Consider the following 18,646-nt stretch of genomic DNA (forward strand, 5'->3'; position numbering starts at 1 on the left):
TGCTAGAACCGACATAGGACCCCGCCCATGAGAAAGAAATGATACATGGAGCGACGGAAATTCTCTTTCCAAATGAGCCAGTCCGGAGAAAGCTGTTCGGAGTCGGGTATGCCTAGCTCGGCATACATCTGTTGAGCCCACTCCACATTGTTCGAGTAGATATCTTCGATGCATCTCATAAGATATTCCCAATCAAAGACCTGTTGGATATCTTCCGAGGAAATTGCGGGGGTACTCAGTGAATCAAGTGGGAAAGGCTGTGGTGGGAATTGTCCTTGTCGAAATACTCTACCACGATTCTTGTTGCGCGGGTCTATTACCAAATGTTAACATTGACTGAATAGCCTGAGGGGATGTTCCCTACTGTCATCAAGGCCTCATTGAAGGCAAAAACCTCGCGTGGTCCCACATGCCGAATTACACCTGACGAACTCGAGGAGTAGACGGAGTGTAGGTGCTTGCACGTGGAAGACAGAGCGATCGCTAGAGATAATTTATCGCAGCTTCGCAAAATGCGAATGATGCAATCGATCGGAAGTGAGACTAGAGAACCATGAGGTATTTCATGAGGCGGAGATGATAAAGGAGAAATCCCGTAGGCAATTGGAAAGGTAGCGGAGATGGAGTCTCCAAAGCCCTACTGAACATTGTTTCGTCTTTTTCCGATAGTTAACCACCACGAAACAAGGACAACAAAAACAAAAGACGAGGAAGTCTTTGAACCACCTTTCTCTTTCGAAGATGTTCCTAGCACTGGGTAGAATAAGGGATCAACAGTGGCGTGAAGTCATCCAAAATTGCTATATCATTAAATATCTTCCCTCCAATTCATGCTTCAGACGTTCTCTCGCCACATTTCATCCCAAATTTGCATAGGAAAGCTCCGCCAAACCAAGTAGTCTCTACGTTAGTATTCGTCCATTCTGGCTACGTTTTCTACTGCGAAAGGATCAGTCGAAGTATAGTTTTATTCCAAAGACCAGTCCAGTTTTCTCTTGATAAGTTGCTCACCCAATTCATGGTTTCATCATGTCTAGATAAGAAGAAGAAGAACCAAGAAGAAGCAAAAACAAAAACATACAACAGTGAGGATTCGCTGGTGGTCACCCACCCAACTACTAACTCACCGGCGTGTGTTAAATGTCCCTCAGGCAGAGGGCAGTGGTAATTGAAAAGAATTGGCCGAACAACATCTCGACCCAGTCCTCGGATCACGTGCATTTCCTAATAGTCTCGCACCCCCCCAGGTCAACGGCAGAAGAACTGGTGACGCGCGCTCCCTCTCTTTCTTGTTTGAGAGCAGCGAATATGATCGATTCTCTGCAGGTTTCTTCCTTCTTCGTAGCCAGCGCCTTCGATCGAAAGGCAGGAAGAATACCGGAAAAGAAAGTTTAATTTAGTACGGAGTAGAGCTACCGCGTCGGCGGTACTCAAAAACCTGCTCAGGATGACCTCCAACATGGTAACGCGAATTGATAAGCGTAGTTGATCCTGCACCGCCCCGTTCGTCCCAGCCTCGACTCTGCATGAATCTCGTCGGAGACCTGCCCCTGCTCCATTCTTGAGTCTCTGGCTGTCTTCCAGTATCGTAAGTCGGTCGATGGCGTCTTTCATCTGCATATCTGGGATTGCCACCGAGATCGTGGAAGTCTTGATACCTCGGCCGGATAGTTATCACCCTCGCGTACCTTGGATAGCTGGGCCGAATTGTCGACACTCGTTCGTCCTGTTCCTGTCTTGGTCGAGTGCTTTCCAAGACCCCGTACGGCTGGTGGCTTGTACCACCAATTTCCATTCTCGCATAAGGACCGTATCTGGTTCGGAAGGCATCGTTATTCAGACGTGGAAGCTCCCGATGAATGGTACGATCGAGGTGATTCAAGAATTGATCTGACAATCCCATCTTCCGTCCATCGATGATCGCCTTCTCCATGCGTGTAATATATTCTGATCTGATTAATCCGTCGTCCTTGTATTCGCGGCTAACATAGACAAGGGCATCAACCATCTCTAAGCTCTCTTGTCTCGGATGCCTCGATACTGGTTGGTGCGATGGATTTTGATCAACAAAAGTGGACTCTGATACGTTGCTCCTCTTGGGTCCGGGAGCGGATGGTTCGTGCTCTGGTTTTCTGAGATCAGGCTGATCGTCCATCTCAAGTTCCTTCGCAACATGGAAGGTCTTGATCCCGCAGCTTGGCAAGGGCAAGAACAGAGTGTGTAGATGCTCATCGTTGTAAAAACCTAGCGCTACGCCTTCGCTGCGGTCTAGTTGTCGTTTGTCCTTGGCGTCGATTTGGTAAATAAGACCTTCGACATAGTCTCCCCGGCATTCGACAACATTTGCAACACCACGCTGGTTGATCTGCCACCTGTATCCATCAATTCTGCCCTTTCCCATGAATAGAGACGACGGGCATCGTTCTGCCATCTGCTTTAGGCTCATATTACTACCGTATGCAAAATAGTACCAGCGATCCGGCCTCCTAGCCGATCTGGAAGCCATGGCGATGTGATGAGGAAGAAACCCCGTTGAAGGACAGTTGAATGATCGCGCTGTATGAGATATAGTGCACTAACCAGTCACTTCAACAAAAATCGCAGATATGTGCTAGATGAATGTTTTGTGGGTAGTTCCAAGATGTTTACATTCAGTAGGCGGCAGCACTAGAGTGGGTATGGCAGCCTCTGGGCAAAGGGCCATGACCCTTTCTGCCTATAGTGAAGATTTCACCGCTGGCCTTACCGCCCTAAGTCATGTTATGGCATACTCGCGTCGTACAGAACTTCTCTTTTACCCCTCTACTCGTACTCTCCAGCATCGGTGTCCCGAGCCTTGCTGCCCTTGTCCGTCTCTGATGTTCCATTTATTGTTAGTATTATCTATAGGCATCAGATCGTAAGTGGTCTGTCATCGTATGTAATTGCCTTCCTGATTGAATCTCGTAGATGGGTTCTAATCACCGAATATGACTTATATCCTAATTAACGCAGTCGCTAAGGCTAACTATAACTATTCCTATTTTATGCCTAGTTACCCAGCCATTTTAGTAGATACTATGATGAATATAGATAGTAAGATAAGTAGTTCGGTTGATTAGCCTCTTACAGTGAACCATGGAAGTTATATGTATGTATGTAGATTATACGACATCGTATTAATTACCGAAATGACGAATCCAAAACGGGCAGAAAAGGCTACGGCCCTTTTGCCCCAAGTGTCTGCCCTAGTCTGCCCCAGTCCAGGGTATCCGCCGACAACACATACGTTCCGCCACCCACTCATAGCGCCGCAGGGGTGTTGGTGTGCGCTGGCACGGTTACTTGTTGCAATACAGAAAGGTCCGTGGGCACAACTAGTGGTGGGGCATCAATGCCATCGGGCTTACTAGATGTCCTAGCCGTGGCGCACTAACTAGCGAGTAGTCGCGCCTCGGCTGAGGAAGCCTTCATCACAAATAACAAGCCCTGGTGGTTTACAGGAACTGTCCTCAATGGCCCAATCCAAGGCAGCAGCCTTCCACGATGATATTAGTCCACATAGGGACGTGGCAATGGACTAAAGATTAACAGCCTCGTCCGCTGCGGCACGAACGGAGTGGCTCCTCGCGAACATACTTGAGGCTGGAATGGGGCTGACTGTGCTCGGTTCCTCTTGAGCAATGTGTCAGATTACGCAGATGCAGCTAGGAACACCAGCCTTGGAACTGCGGCCTCCTGATCCGGCGGGGGACGGCAGTAATGCACAAATCGGCAGGATTGTGCCCAACATGTGCCTGGTGCTGGCTTTGGATGGATGTGACCTTTTGTCGAGGCGTTTTAGGATATATATTGGCCTAAGGCAAAGCCAGAGGCTCTTGTCTGCTGCATAATAACAGCCTTTGCTTCGGATATATAAATGTTTAGGTCTCCAGCTGAACGATTCCAGCAGTGATACCTAGGTAATCGATCACAATATGAGCTTCTACTACTTCGGCGTCGAGATAGAGGTCATCGTCGAGCCGCACAATAAACAACAGCCGGTACCGGCACCGGTGGAAGATGACCTTGACCTCTGGTATGGCAAGATTGCCAAAGCTCTGCGCAACAGGAAGGGCTGTGACCAACAACCATTGAAAGTAATTGCTGAATCCCGGAGGACCCAGTATCGTGAGACGAGGGAGCGCCACCTTAATTGGTGGATTACTTGGGATGGATCGCTGATTGCTCCAGACTGGCCCAAGCATCCTGGCGGTAGGTCGAATCTCGCGCTTTAACTCAATCGTCCTAAGACAGGCTGAAATTTTGTGTCCAGTGCCTTTCGAGGCCGTATCGCCGCGGCTGGAAACACGCAAGCGGTGGGAGGATGAAATCGATGCATACTGGGCCGCCATGAGGGCCGTATTCCACATGCCCCGGCGCGTGTTGAGATGCGGTAGCCATGTTCACGTGTCCCCCGGTAGAGGCACCTTCAACCTCAAAGAGCTGCAGGCAATCGCCTTTGCCGTCGTCTTCTTCGACGAGCAAGTCCAGCAAGTTCTCCCTCAAAGTCGGAGAAATTACCACTACTGTATGCCTAACAAGAAACATTCTCAACACCTGAAAGGGAAGAGCATAAGCGAAGTAGCGGCGTTGATCAACGCTGTAAAGAACAAGGAGAAACTCGTCGAACTTGTACAGGGTTTGTCGAAAAAGGACCGCCCGGTACTCTGGAACTTCCACAACGTCACGCGTATGCCATTTACTGAGGAGCCGGCGATCGGCACGGTTGAATTTCGAGGTGGGAGATGCCTCAGAGGCCCAGTAAGGACGAAGCGATGGATAAGTTTTGCCGTGGCGTTTATGATTCTGGCAATCCAAGAGGTGTGTCGCACAAAGTTCGACGCTTGACGTAGTGAGGCACTTGTGCTAACATGCCGCAGTTCAAGCTGCCTCTCAAGAGCTCTTACGCATCCAGCACCTCGTCACAATTCTGGAAGAAGATCCGAAACGCCGCCGCTACCGAGAGCATGGCCCAACACTTGCCGGAAAGCTTCAAGACCATGAACGAATCTAACCGGTGCGTTCCTCACCCTTTGCTTTGGTTGTATCCAGTAAACTAATTTGTTTGAAATTGCAGATCCGAAATCGCTGACGACCCGGGTGATGATTATCCATTTGATCCGCCAAGTAACAGCTTTGTCCCTCAAAGTGGCAACTCTTCGGATCCTGAGTTGTAATTACCGCTTAACATCAGCTCTGCATGGCCGATGCATAGGGTTGCGGATGTTGGTCCCTTCATTTATTTCCTCCCGAGAAGAAGGGGGGGGGGGGAAAGAGGATATTTAGACTTGGTAAAAAAGTGTATTGTCACTTTAAACGGTACCTAGTATGTAGTTCATATGTCGGAAGGTCATTTCTAGTCACCTGTGCTATAAGAGTACGAGACTAGGGAATTATAATATACAGTGCAGGTTTATTAATTACATGTACTAATATTTCTTTAATGTAGCAAAAATTTGGTAAAGTATACCTAGGTAGCTATACGTACTTGATTTCCTCTGCCGGGTGGGGCTTTCCTATCTTAGCTGCCGCCGCTTTTATGAGGGCGCTCAGAGTCAGGCTCACTGAGTAGATTTCAGTCCGGGCTCAGAGTCACTGAGCTGCTCAGAGTAATCACGTGATAAACCAGTGAGGTCCAATGAACGCTCAGTGAGCGCTCAGTGAGTCTGATTGGATGCTCACTGATCGCTCACTGATTACTCACTGATAACTCAGAGACCGCTCAGAGTCATCTATTGAGCACCCAGTCTACATTCAGACCATACCCAAAGTAGCAAGCACTTTGCCCCACAATACTATTTACTCTGCGGCTACTTTTTGATGGCCCTCAATTTTCACCATGCTCCTCCTGTTTCTGGGGGTGCATGATCTTCCAGTCTCATTCCCCTCTCAAAAATAGCGCACTCGGCCATGATGACGCAAAACTGGAAGGCACAGAATCCACCTGTCACGGCGAAGTGCCGGAGAAGAGTCTTGGGTCATATCAATTTACTGAATTATAAATTGGGACTATTTTCCTGCTTTAATCCTCCAAAATAGCTTTCTCGGTTTCTAACTTGTCCTTTCAGATTCTCAGATTTTTCTTGCATTGCGTTGGAAATTAAACTGGCTATGGGTAGGAAACAGTTCTTTGCTCAACAAGATGAGATCGCCAAAGAAAAGCGCCACAATCAACTGCAAAAGAGCGGCTACGTTTTTGGCGCCCATGCAGATGAGGACGCTATCCGAGAGAAAGATAAAAGGGTGCCCAAAACCAAGAGGATGTATTGCGACGCTGTTAATCTTTGGATGAAGTGAGTTGATATGCAGTTGTACTAGAAAAATACCGGGACAATGAGTTACTGATTGGTGCAGGTTCGTTGGACAGTATGGGATCGAGGGCTACAAACCGGGGCCAGGCTCTGCGATCCCAGACCATACACTCATCAAAGAATTTCTTCGGTGGTACAGTCATTTCGCGCGTGGGACAAAAAGTAAAAATGGACGACCAGTGATGACATCGGTTCTCAATTGCGCAGAAAGACTGTTTGGAGGATTTGAAGAAGTAATGCAAATCAAGATTGTGTTGGAAGACAGGAAAGAGATATCCAGCGTAAGCCATTGTTTGGATTTTATTTTTTGTGTTACGCAATGGAAGCCAAGCTAATTGCGACAAAGTGGATAAGGAGAACATTGACAGAAAATGAAAAAACGATTGAGAACGTCGAGGATCCGGACCACAGCTTTACAAAGAAGGACTTTCTCCGAGTGATATCCTCTATGTGGCAAGCAGATCATCGCATTTTTATGCCCGGGTTGCTCAAGGCTATCATGACGTTGGCCCTTCAATTGTATCTCTTCACCGGAGCAAGGATTGGAGCATTCATACCGGCCCATGAGGACAGATACGAGAGAGGCCTGAGATATAAGGTAGGAACCTACGACCTTGGGATTATGCGTGGCTGATTTTCCAAACAAGCACATCGATCTAGTCTTGTTTCCATCTTCTACGGCACCTTGGAAGGTTGAATGGAAAATTAACCAAGTGTGGCTCAAAGGGAACCGGAACCCAGACTATACAGTGTAAGCAATCTAAAAACCCTTGAGAGGGTTAGCTTGGATTTGAGGGCTTACTTGTTAACGTATTTTTAGGTTCGGAATCGGTATTCGTGACACCAGGAGACCACAATTCGCCTCCGGTTATATTCTCTTAGCTATTGCTCTCCAGCACGGTGCCCTGTATGGCATTGAAACGGTTGAAGACTTTGCCAGGTTTGACCTTTCAAGCGGAGAACCCATTGAATTACGCTGGAAGGAGGAATTTCTGGAAAAGCCTGTTCTCAGAAATGTCACAGCTGATGGCCCGCAAGATGTTCCACTCCACAAAGAACGGTTTTGTGAATTACTGAGAGGAATAGTTACGACCGCGGGATACAACAAGAGTCTTACCGTTCATATAATTCGAAAGTATCTCGGAAGCGTGGTTGAAGGTGAGGACAATCAAAGCCCACAAACCGCTAAACGAAACAAATTTGCTGACTCCAGTACAGGAAAACATGGTTCTGCCTTGGTATCTCAAATATATGGCCATAAGGACGCGGGGACATATCCCAAAGAATATCTGTTACACTGCTCTTCGATTGACACAGTCTCGGCCGTTCTTGGAGAAGAAGAGCAGTCGAGTCATATCGAGTACTTCCAAGGCTTTGAGAGGTTTTATGAACGTGGACTTCCAGGGGAACTGCCGGCTGAAATTGAGGCGAGTATCCTGCAGACGCCAGAAGTGGTCGATATCAGACGTCGAATCAAGCAGCTTGAAGCATCACACAGCGACAAAAGGGTTGCAGTTGCCGAGAAGCTGAACTACAGGAAAACCTTGATTCGACTCCGCCTTGCAGGACTAAAGGAATACCAGAACCGCTGGGTACGAGAGAAACGAGACCAAAGAATCCTCAATAGGGGCAAAGCAGAGCTGGTAATAAGTGACAACGACGTTTCCACGCGGGCTCAATCCTTACTTATGCCCGAACTTGCCCACATTTCAGCCCTCATGTCTTCTGACAGGGAGCTCTCGTTTGATGAAATGCTTCTTTTCGTGGATGACCTAAAAGCTTATTGCGAACGCGATGTCGACGTGGCCTATCTTCCAAGGGAAAGCCCCATCCAAGATCGCTGCCCCGCTAGAGATTGTCTCGAAGAAATCAAATGGTGAGTAGCCCCAAAATATAATGCTGAAATACGTGCTGATTTTTCTAGTATGAAAAAGTCTGACAGAAGTGCTCACACTCACAACTGTTTTCGACGTGAGATGGCTCTAGATCTTGAAATCTCAGAACAAGAGCTGAAATTCTGTTACGAGTGCATGGAATGGTTTAAATCAAGCCAATGGCGAGATCACTGCTCTTCTCATATTCAGTCATGGAGGACACAGCATTGTGAAGTGATTGTATACCGAAATACAGTGATCCGACCTGGATACTGCCCCTTTTGCTTGTGGAACATAGACCTCGAAGCAGAAGACCGATTACATCAATGGCCGAAAAGTGGCAATCTGAAGCAACACATTGAAGAAAAGCATATGCCTGGAAACCAGGGGCCTGGAGCGGAGCCAATTTGTGGATGTGGCAAAGCTTTTGCCGATGAGCGTGGCCTTCGACATCATTTGCATGACATCCACAAGCTGAACAAAGCTATTTGGTCAAATCCAAAGCTCCCGAGAAAGAGAAAGCGTCTTTGCAAGGCAGAAGCGCAAGATTCTTCCATGGAGCGGGATGACCAGCTTCCGAAGAAACTCCGCTTTTACCGCTACCCACCTCCGCGTCTTGAACATGAGTATCAACTGCCAGAAAACATATTCATGCCGGTTCCCACATTGCATTCGTTCGTCGAGGAACATCCGGAACAATACTTCTATTCAAGTTTCAGTGACGAGCCAATTAAAAGCAGCAGAAACAGTCCAGTTGTTTCTTGCTTTTCCCGTTCAAGTTCACCATGCAGTTCTGATCCAACGACTCCCGGATTGGAGGAATTTATTGATCCTCGAATTCTCGAGCCTTATACGATCGATGAGAACCAGGGAACTCAACCTTGTGATCAAGCTCTCATGCAACCAACCCTCCTGCATGAGCATGACATCAAAAACAAACTGTTTGGGGATGCGACACGCCCACAGCCTCCCGGCCAAAGTCTCGCCGTTCAACACAGTCCTGCTTCTGAGATCAGTGATCATCGAATCCTCGATACTCCTGATCTCCGCCCGGAGGATGTGCGCCAGACTTGTGATCAGGTTACCACTCAGCTGAACTTGCTCAGTTGCTCTGCAGGTGAAATTGGAATCAAACCAATAGAATCGCCATACCCTCCCTGGAGCCTTGTGACCAGCGAAGCAAACGACAAGGGAGCCTTGCCAAAATATTCCGTTACCTCCACGACAGACAGCAATGGAAATTCTTCTACCAAATTTGAGCGTGTGGACCCTCCTCCTACCAACCAAGATAAAACAACGCCTCGTGGTGAGGATCAGGGTAAAAGCCTTCGCGGACCTCTCACTAGGGCCAAGTCAAGACAACAGCCGCCTCAGCATTGTCCAGATGATTTGAACAAAGACAAACCACAGAAGAAACTCAACGCAAAAGAGAAACGAAAGCTGCGTGATTTCAAGAGTCAAAACATGACACTGAGGCAAATTGGACCTCATTTCCCAGATATTGATATGGTCCTGCTGCGTCAAGCTTGGACGGACATGAAGCTCTCTGATCGATGTACCCGATCAAGTGTCAAGTAAAGCGATGGGACTTTCTAGGTGGTAGTATATTATAGTGGTTTAATTAAAATGTACATTATCTCCCTTTTAGCTAGGCAAATCCACCATGTGAGGAGCACACTTGTCCGGATTTAGCCCGTTCTTGACATGTTTTCCCAGTCATGTATCTTTATGCACCTAGTATTATCGATTTACCTATTCTAGCACTATCTAATATTGAGGAGATAATTTTAGCTGGAGACTTTTGGAAGCATACGCCTCCTATTCAAGACCCTTTTTCAACCAACTTTGTTTGGAAATAGCTACACCCTGTTAAGATTCAGTTTAAAATGTCAAGACATGTATTGGCGCTTGATGAACGGAACAACAGTACAATCTTGTCACAATGCAGATATATTTTACATTACCATTACAAATTCTGCACCGCCACAAGTAATTTATGTATGTAATGTATTGTAAAGGATCTGTTTGACCTTGTATAATACGTCTTCAATATGGATAATATTCCAGGAATAGAAAAGGGAGTACTTTCGTTGCTAAGCGCTACAGAATTGCTCAAGTTGGTTATCCGTCTTGGAGTCACTCGGTTCTCTGACAACAAGAACCAAAATTCCTAGGAGCTAGGTGGCTCGGATTGACATGCCCGTCAGTATAATTCCAGTTTATTATATTAGCTTCGATGTATACCTTCCAGGAATAGGTGGGTGTTTCCTAGGAACAAGAAAACCGTTCCCGGGATTCCTAGTGCTCCTAGAAGCCAGTTGTAGGGCCCCAGGAGCATGTATCACGATCCTAGAAGCTAGCGGCTCGACATCATAAGTAAGCAACGATGATACCGAAGTTTATTACAGGGACGTCAGCAATTGACAACTACCCCCGGAAATAGTTAAATAGAAGCCACCGCCTCTAAAAATTGACCTCCTCATTCAACTTCTGCAGATGACAGAATAAACGATTACTCTGAAGCCTCTTCCTATTACCACCCGCATAGGGTCACTGTGTGCCTATACGTGCCTATATCTCAGGTGTTCATGGACTCCCCGAAGATGCCGCTTTTGGGTCTTCCACTGGAAATCCTTCTCTGGGTTGGCAAGTTTACCGACGAGAAAGGCCTTCGAAATCTGTGTCTTACGTCTCGAGAATTCAACGTCATCTTCAGAAAGAGCCTCTTTGATTGCATAGACTTTCAAGGTTCCTTGCCAATTCACTGGGCGATCGAACATAGATGCTTAGGCATCCTGCAGCACTCTCTGGGTTGGGAAAAGACAGACATCAACGAAATATATTCTGGCTTTACACCTCTCATGTTGGCTACACAGTTGCGGTACGCAGACGCTGTTGATTTGCTATTAAGCCATCATTCAGTGAAAGTCATACAATGTAATACTTTGGGAGAAAGTGCCTTCTCCATCGCAGTTCTGCATGGAAGCGTCAAAATTGTCGAACGACTCATCAATGTGCCGAACATTGATATCAATAATCAATCCATGGATGGAAATGCGCCTATTACAACCGCACTAGCTTGTCGCCAATCTTATATCTTCCAACTTCTCTTGTCTGATGAGCGGACAGATGTCAACATCAGCGATCATCATGGCCACACACCACTGCATATTGCGGTAGAAATTGGCGACTATGGGGCGATTCAAATGCTCGTACGAAATTCACGCGTTGATGTCAACCGTTTCAACCTCCAACAGGAAACTCCGTTGCTTCTGGCTGTCAAAGGATACGGTCGTTTTCTCCCAATCAACAAACGGCTGCTTATCATTGAAGCCTTGCTTTTGAGTCCATGCATCAATCTTAATTATCAAGATAAGAATGGACGCACCGCAATCTGGTATGCGGTCGACAATTCCGACACAAAACTGGTTGAGCTGCTCTTGCAACAAATGAATCTGGACCTGAATTGCACGGACAAATTGGGCCAGACACCGTTGTCAAATGCTGCTGCAAATGGCTCTTTAGCCTTGGTCAAAGTCCTCTCCCGACAGCCGGGGCTTCATATAAGCCCTCAATCTGCCGATGCACTACCGCCGCTTTGGTCGGCATGTCGCGCAGGGCAGCTTTCAGTGGTGGAATTTCTCTTGGAAAATTCAGCCAACATTAACCAAAAAAGCCCATCAGGGGTGTCGCCACTTCAGATTGCAATCATTATGGAGCATATCGACATTATCCGTCTCCTTCTCAGCTACGAAGAAACTTTGCTGATCAATGACCGAGACCGTCACTCCTTTACCGCGCTCATGTTCGCGTCAGCTCAAGGTAGGCTGGAAGTTGCCAGAATGTTATTGGAGCATCCCAATATAAATGTGAATGCGATGGATGATCAGAAGAGGACATCTTTCTGGTGGGCTGCGGCTAATGGGCATTATGAGATTGTACATTTGTTGGCCAATCAGCGTGGTGTCAAAAAGCGACTGAAAGATTCGAATGGCCAGACAGCATATGCCATCGCCAAGGAACGCAACCATGGGCATGTCAAGGTTTATTTGCGAAGCTTTTAGTCTTCAAGCTAGTTTATAGAAAGAGATTTCATTTGATGCGATACCAGCCCGTTGGCGTGTCCACGGCGGTCGGGTTCTCTGAGTGCAATGCGGTAATACATGTAGTAGGCTATTTATTGCTGCCTATTTGCTACTGCTTGTCGTTATCTAGAGATTGCTACAAATTCAGCGCTAGTGAGCCCTATTGTAGACCTAGGCGTCGGCCGTGCAACGGGCTGTTGCTAATGTTACCTAAACTTGAAGCAAGGGCGGGATCTTGGCCTTCCGTCGAATAACAAGCCACCAAATATCTGCATAACGGAGCCTATATGCTAGACTGGGAATGGACCGGAATTCGTTAAAAGCACCTAATGGCGGACGAAGTTGTTGAAGCTACACATGAACAAGCATCTCAACGAGCAGGAAATAAGTCGTGGTCTACAAATTGTTGGTGAGGAAGAAACGGTTCATCTGAATGAACAGGCGTTTTCGGGGGCAGGTGAGGACAATTGGATCGGTCGTCTTCACCGTCACAATTTTTACAACCTATGCAGTACAGTAAGGTAAGCCGAAAGTTCGTTGCAAGTCGTCCATTCTTCTGACTGCCAACGTACTATCATTGAAGAGGCTTTTGCAACGTGAGAAACCGTATAAATTGGCCGAGGGGAGGCACCTGGAGGGTGAAGAATGTGTTTATCATGTTAAATTGGTTGAATGAGGAAATTGTCATTACGATCTACTTCTTCGCCCGATGCATCCGTCCAAACTCGATCCGGGGCATGCTTCTGCGTCGAGGATACGATCGTTCTCTCGGCGCCATCGAACGTAAAATCATCTCTACAACCAAGCAATACCCATATTTGAAATTCGCCAATGGTCAATGGGATCTAAGCGCCATTGACCGATGGATGAAAGACCTTGTTCGAAGTCAAGAGTCAGTCAACAACATAACGCGGTTCTCACTTGAGGATGCAGAAGATATGGTCCTTGTAAGCTGTCTTCTTGAAATTTGTTGAAAAAAGTATCTACAACGCTTACAAAGTTCTGCTGGGTATAGAAAATATCTGTCGATGACCTATTAGAAACAATGGACAACCTCGGCCTAGACTTTACAGACCCGGCGTTCAACGCCCGCATGGCTTCCCAGGTATAACTTTGCACTTAGTATCGCAGTCAGGCGTTAGCGGCAGGGCAGATATATGATTCCGAAACAATCTGAGGATACGCCTACCAGCTAATAGTATAAATAGACGACAATTAATGCTGACGCCTGGAAGTAGCAGGCGCTGACCCACAGGCAAAGATAATAGTAACTCCAACCCCACCCTGGAGATAAGTAAGATTGCAGTGACAGCCAGCTTGAACACGTCTACCTCCAATCGGTCCCACCAACCGCTCCGATAGTACTTCGCGTTTGGCTGATAGGGTTGAAGGTCGCAAGATTTACTTGAAAGGATCTCTCCAGATTCCAGGAAAGACTTCGCAAAATCGGGTTGACGCGATCAAAACGGAAGCTTTGTTTACAAGGCCAAAATATTGGGAATAATAGTATGCTTTGTTTGGCTTACTTGTTAGGAAAGTCGGAAACTACGCAACAATGAAGCCTTCCATTATCAAAGAAACTTTTACAGGAATCGGCAAGAATTTGATCCATCAACAGAGCAATATATCCGCCAAACAATTTCCCATCGTAGTAACACATCTGTTGTGTAGGGCTCAAGGACATAAGAGACTCTACCTCCCACCCCAGAGGATGGGGCTTGAACTTGGGAAGATAGCCCTGCAGCAGAGAGTCCATCATTGTACCCGGGGATTCCTGAGGGTACAGTTGCAGGGCTTAACTTTAGGGCGTCAAGATCATTATAGGGGAGGATAACACTTTGTTATTGGTACTCACATCTGTGCGCGAGATTTGCGAATTGATCGATAGATGAAAGATAGTATGTATTGCCGCTTCAAAATTCTATATATTGTTGTTGAAAATTTGAGGATGAAGAATGGTGCACGCTGCAGATTTTCAGTTACCGGCTCAGTAAATTTATGCAGAGATTTCCGAAATGCCAGTATTTCTATCAACGGTTTCACCTTTCCTTTTTCCTTGAAATGTTGATTGCCCGGGGCGCGGGCAAGACCGGACTGTTTAGCCCACTCGTTCGGTGAAATGTGGTCTTGCATCCGTCGAACTAATTCTGGGGGAGAACCAAGACCATGTACCATCATCCTTCGATAATTTCTAACGTCATTCAGGACTACCACTGCAGGCTGCATCAATTAGCCCTTTGTTGTTAACCGTTGTTGTTAACCGTTTGTTGTTAACCATTTGTTGTTAACCGTTGTTGTTAACCGTTTGTTGTTAACCGTTTGTTGTTAACCGTTGTTGTTAACCGTTTGTTGTTAACCGTTTGTTGTTAACCGTTTGTTGTTAACCGTTTGTTGTTAACCGTTTGTTGTTAACCGTTTGTTGTTAACCGTTTGTTGTTAACCGTTTGTTGTTAACCGTTTGTTGTTAACCGTTGTTGTTAACCGTTTGTTGTTAACCGTTTTGTTGAAATATCCCGGTTACTGAGATAATAATGAGGCTGGGATCACGTGTATACATATGTATACCTGTTCACCAGCCTACTTGTATCTTAGATAACATGCAACACAACAAACAATCAGCTCCCCTCAATAACATGAACACTGAAGAATCACTTAATAATCAACACTTCTTAACCACGCTTCTTAACCACGCTTCTTAACCACGCTTCTTAACCACGCTTCTTAACCACGCTTCTTAACCACGCTTCTTAACCACGCTTCTTAACCACGCTTCTTAACCGCGCTTCTTAACCGCTCTGCTTAACTTAGCCCCCTTTCTTAGCGCCCCCTGTTTAACCACTTTTTGGTAGAATCAAGATCGCACTCTGCCTGCCAAATGTAATTACTGCTTTGAGGTGGCTCGGCATGCGCCACACCACACCTCATGGGGACATATCCTACTTCAGAGTTCTTTTCTGTACAGGTACAGTGGAAGAATTTTTAACTCTTCCGATGCATTGAAATAAAACTAAACCAAAGCGCGTATTGGTGAACAGGGTTGGCTACGTCAATATTGAGTGATAAACAATTATCTAGGAACATTGATTCGGTTGAAATCACACTTTTTATGTCTAACATGTCAAAAGCTCGTCTTGTGGGTGCATAGAGTAAAGCTCAAGATGAGATTCTATGCGCAAATCAAGAAAATAAGATAATAAATAGGTTCTGTGCATGTCTTAGCTTCCTCGATATCGACGTATGATCATCAAGTGCTGCACGCCGCCAGGGGGAGCACAAAATTTACCTCACGGGCTCCTACTCTCCGAACGTGGGCGCGTAGGGCTTTTTTATCTGTTCCCACTACGAGACTCGATAAGTACCATTAACGCAACCCCAGCCTCGTGGGAATGCTAAGTACGGACGCGCACTCAATATGATGATGTACTCAAAATTATGAGGGAAATAAGATCAGACGCGGCAAGCTTTGCCATTTGTACGTACATTGTATTGAATGATTTTCACAGTGGTCAGCCAAGTTCGTGATGGGTGGATCCCGGAGCCTGCTTTCCAAGTGAGCAAATCAACATGTTAGCCAGACTGATAGGAAAACCGAACACTTTATCAATGACATTACACAGGATGGCTTTGTCGACGTATTGACTGAAAACGCGACATTACTGAGCGAAACCACAGCTCTCAAAGACAAGACCCAAGAATTAGAGGAAACACTGGAGAACATGCAAGCTCGTGTAGATGAACGGTTCAAGGAAAGGCGGCTCTCTAGTTATATTTTGTTGACAGCCTTGTTGAACTCCATCCAGATTCTGTGTTCCTCTAGAGCAAAGGAACATCTTCTGAGGTGCAAGGCACGGCCAGTTCTCGAATTTACGAAAATCCTTAGGCGCTCGATATCCGATCGGTCCAGCTTTGGTTCCAAATAACATGCAAGATTCGTAAGAACCCCATTCGAATATTGCTGATTGAAAAACTTGTTCAAAATGTCCTTGATGTCATCCACATCTCGAAGCTGCCTTTCTCTCGGCTTAACCGGCCCCCGACCAAATTCCATGATGATCCTCAGCAACTTCTCAACTGGCTCAAACAACGGTGTGTCGATTATGTTAAGCAGTTCACGCAACGTTTCCAATCCGATCGACTTTGCCCAAATATCCGCCAACTTGCTTTCTGCGTCATTTAAAGCACGGTCGAAGCTGGGACACTTCTGCTGGCCTTTGAACATAGCATCGCAATGTTTGCCAATGATAGTTTTTGCCAGGTCCCGCTTCATCGCGAATAGCTCTATTGGGAGAGAAGAGCACTCGAGGAATGGCATGTTGTACCCATTACAAAGGGCAATTTCGGCTGGCGTCTGTTCAACCTCACCCAAAGACATCATGTTGGCACCAAGGTTTTCGAAAAGCTTGAGCGCATCGATCTGATTGTTGACGGCCGCAATATGTACGACAGCAAGCCCATCCCTTCCAATGGCGTTAATGTCGACAGAAGCATGCTTAACAAGAAATTCAATTATCTTGCTCTTGTTTGCCCAACTCTCCAAGAGGTTTGTCAAGATGACTGCAATTTGCAATTGCCCATTCCGCAAATATGAGCCCCTGTTGCGTAGAGAATGCATTTTGAGCCGGCGAAGGACATCAAGATTGCAACAGCGTAATGCGAGTTCGTAGTGATATTCCAAATCAACCGTAGGCCCAAGCTCGAGTAGAAATTGAACTGCATTTGCGCTGCCGGAATACGCTGCCACTTCCATTAATGGCAAGGTATGAGATTCGATACCAAAAGTGCTTTGTAATTCTTGCAAAATCTCCACTCGATCAGACCGAACGGCTGCTGTGGCTGCGCGGTGAACTTGAATATCTTTGCCATCCTCGAGCAAAAGCTGCTTTAAGTAGACAAACAGTTCCATATCACCACTTGTGGCCACGGCAAATAGGCAACGTTCCAAAACTTCTGAAGAACAGGTAGACCAAGAAACAGAAAATTGCAGGTTGAAGCGTGCCTGAAGTAAAGCCATAGACTGAAATGGCATAACATCAGAATCGCGATATCTGAGCAAGAAAACGTTGGAGTCGCGACAGCGATGTTGTATATTGAGAGCGGCAACAATTGCTTCAATGCCTCTTGGATGAATATGAGGATTGTTGTGAAGGTAATATACAACATCTTCGGCCCCCCTCGAGATATAATGGTCCGGAGATTCAAAGTAAGATTTAAGGAAATCATCGACCACTTCATCTCTCATGTGATCGCTGTGGCTGCAATAAACTTCATTCTGGATGGCAAATCGTTTCCAACAACTGTTACTGATAGGGACAGAAGGCGCTGGCTCATGCCCGTATCTAACTCGGTAGACAGGGATCATGGCCTTCCTGAGTTCTTTGCAAGTCATTTCCACATTTTGGGATAGGTCCTGAGACGGGATGTAGGAAAGGATCAATTGGATAATTTCAATGGGCAAAGAAAGAAGGGACGGTGCTTGCCTCCCAGACATTTTGGACTCGTTGCGACAACCCGCGGTGTTTTGTTCACGATGCGTCCGTCCTAGGCGAATGGGAAATAATGGTTTCACTTGGTCGCATTAAATGAAGAGCGAAGGGAGAGGCGAGACTAGGCATATTAGTAGCGAAGTTGCTGGTTCCACGATATAACCAGCTTCCAATAATGAGGAGCTGTAAGCGCTCGATTTTTGGTACATATTAGCTAATCAAGCTCCCCGCACGTGCTGAACGCTTTTCCCTTCTCCTAGGAAAGCAATACAGGTTCCTAGGAACACGAGGGTCCCTCAGGACATTTCACGGACTTGTATGATAGAGATCAATGTTACTTAAGCGTTTTTATAGCCAATAGGTGTCCACCTTTACCAACGGCTGGAGGCTGCTAGGTTCCTGGGGTTCAAGTATGGACTCCTAGGACTGCATGGGCTCCCTGTGACGGTACATGGATGCTTGGGTTCTACCACTACGCCATCCGGCCAGAAAGGCACAATGTTTGGTCAGCGACCAAACACCCAAGCTACTATATATGCTCGATCTCTGACACTCCCTGTGAGGTTCTCACGTATACATAGAGGTGGATAGTGTTTCACGATGAACAATCAATATTAAGAACAACTATAGTTGATTCTAGATACAAGACGTAGCGCGAAAAAGCAAAAGAAAGGTAGCTTCCTCGCGCTCAGGGGAACCCATGTACACCATGTGGGTCCCGTCCGGATCATATCTCCATCCGTTCCGCATGCTTCATCTATATCCTTGACATTACCCCCCTCCTAGACAACTAGGAGCTCCTGCGACACCATAGCTCAGTAGGCGAAGGCCGTTCTGGGTCCTGGCTGTGGAACTCATACGAGAGCTCGCCA

General features: G+C 46.5%; 5 protein-coding genes across 5 annotated transcripts; 3 read left to right on the top strand and 2 right to left on the bottom strand.

Annotated features, from left to right (window-relative positions):
• Positions 1–1,396: 1,396 nt before the first annotated feature.
• N7446_005207 (gamma-glutamylcyclotransferase family protein) lies at positions 1,397–2,506 on the bottom strand (the record flags this gene model as incomplete). The annotated part of the gene is made up of 1 exon (XM_058513955.1): positions 1,397–2,506. The coding sequence occupies one exon, from the start codon at positions 2,504–2,506 to the stop codon at positions 1,397–1,399; it is 1,110 nt and encodes a 369-aa protein (XP_058375284.1).
• Positions 2,507–3,956: 1,450 nt separating this feature from the next.
• Positions 3,957–5,198, top strand: N7446_005208 (uncharacterized protein; the record flags this gene model as incomplete). Its single annotated transcript, XM_058513956.1, has 4 exons — positions 3,957–4,233; positions 4,295–4,842; positions 4,902–5,038; positions 5,099–5,198. The coding sequence occupies 4 exons, from the start codon at positions 3,957–3,959 to the stop codon at positions 5,196–5,198; spliced, it is 1,062 nt and encodes a 353-aa protein (XP_058375285.1).
• A 5,611-nt stretch (positions 5,199–10,809) lies between these two features.
• Positions 10,810–12,270, top strand: N7446_005209 (ankyrin repeat domain-containing protein; the record flags this gene model as incomplete). The annotated part of the gene is made up of 1 exon (XM_058513957.1): positions 10,810–12,270. One exon carries the CDS (start codon positions 10,810–10,812, stop codon positions 12,268–12,270), a length of 1,461 nt encoding a protein of 486 aa, XP_058375286.1.
• A 677-nt stretch (positions 12,271–12,947) lies between these two features.
• Positions 12,948–13,402, top strand: N7446_005210 (uncharacterized protein; the record flags this gene model as incomplete). The annotated part of the gene is made up of 2 exons (XM_058513958.1): positions 12,948–13,238; positions 13,307–13,402. The coding sequence occupies 2 exons, from the start codon at positions 12,948–12,950 to the stop codon at positions 13,400–13,402; spliced, it is 387 nt and encodes a 128-aa protein (XP_058375287.1).
• A 2,652-nt stretch (positions 13,403–16,054) lies between these two features.
• On the bottom strand, positions 16,055–17,779 carry N7446_005211 (uncharacterized protein; the record flags this gene model as incomplete). Its single annotated transcript, XM_058513959.1, has 1 exon — positions 16,055–17,779. One exon carries the CDS (start codon positions 17,777–17,779, stop codon positions 16,055–16,057), a length of 1,725 nt encoding a protein of 574 aa, XP_058375288.1.
• Between the last annotated feature and the right edge of the window lie 867 nt (positions 17,780–18,646).

The sequence above is a fragment of the Penicillium canescens genome (assembly GCF_028828765.1).
Source record: "Penicillium canescens strain IBT 15451 chromosome Unknown utg000003l_segment0_segment0, whole genome shotgun sequence".
In the NCBI taxonomy this organism is placed as follows: Eukaryota; Fungi; Ascomycota; class Eurotiomycetes; order Eurotiales; family Aspergillaceae; genus Penicillium; species Penicillium canescens.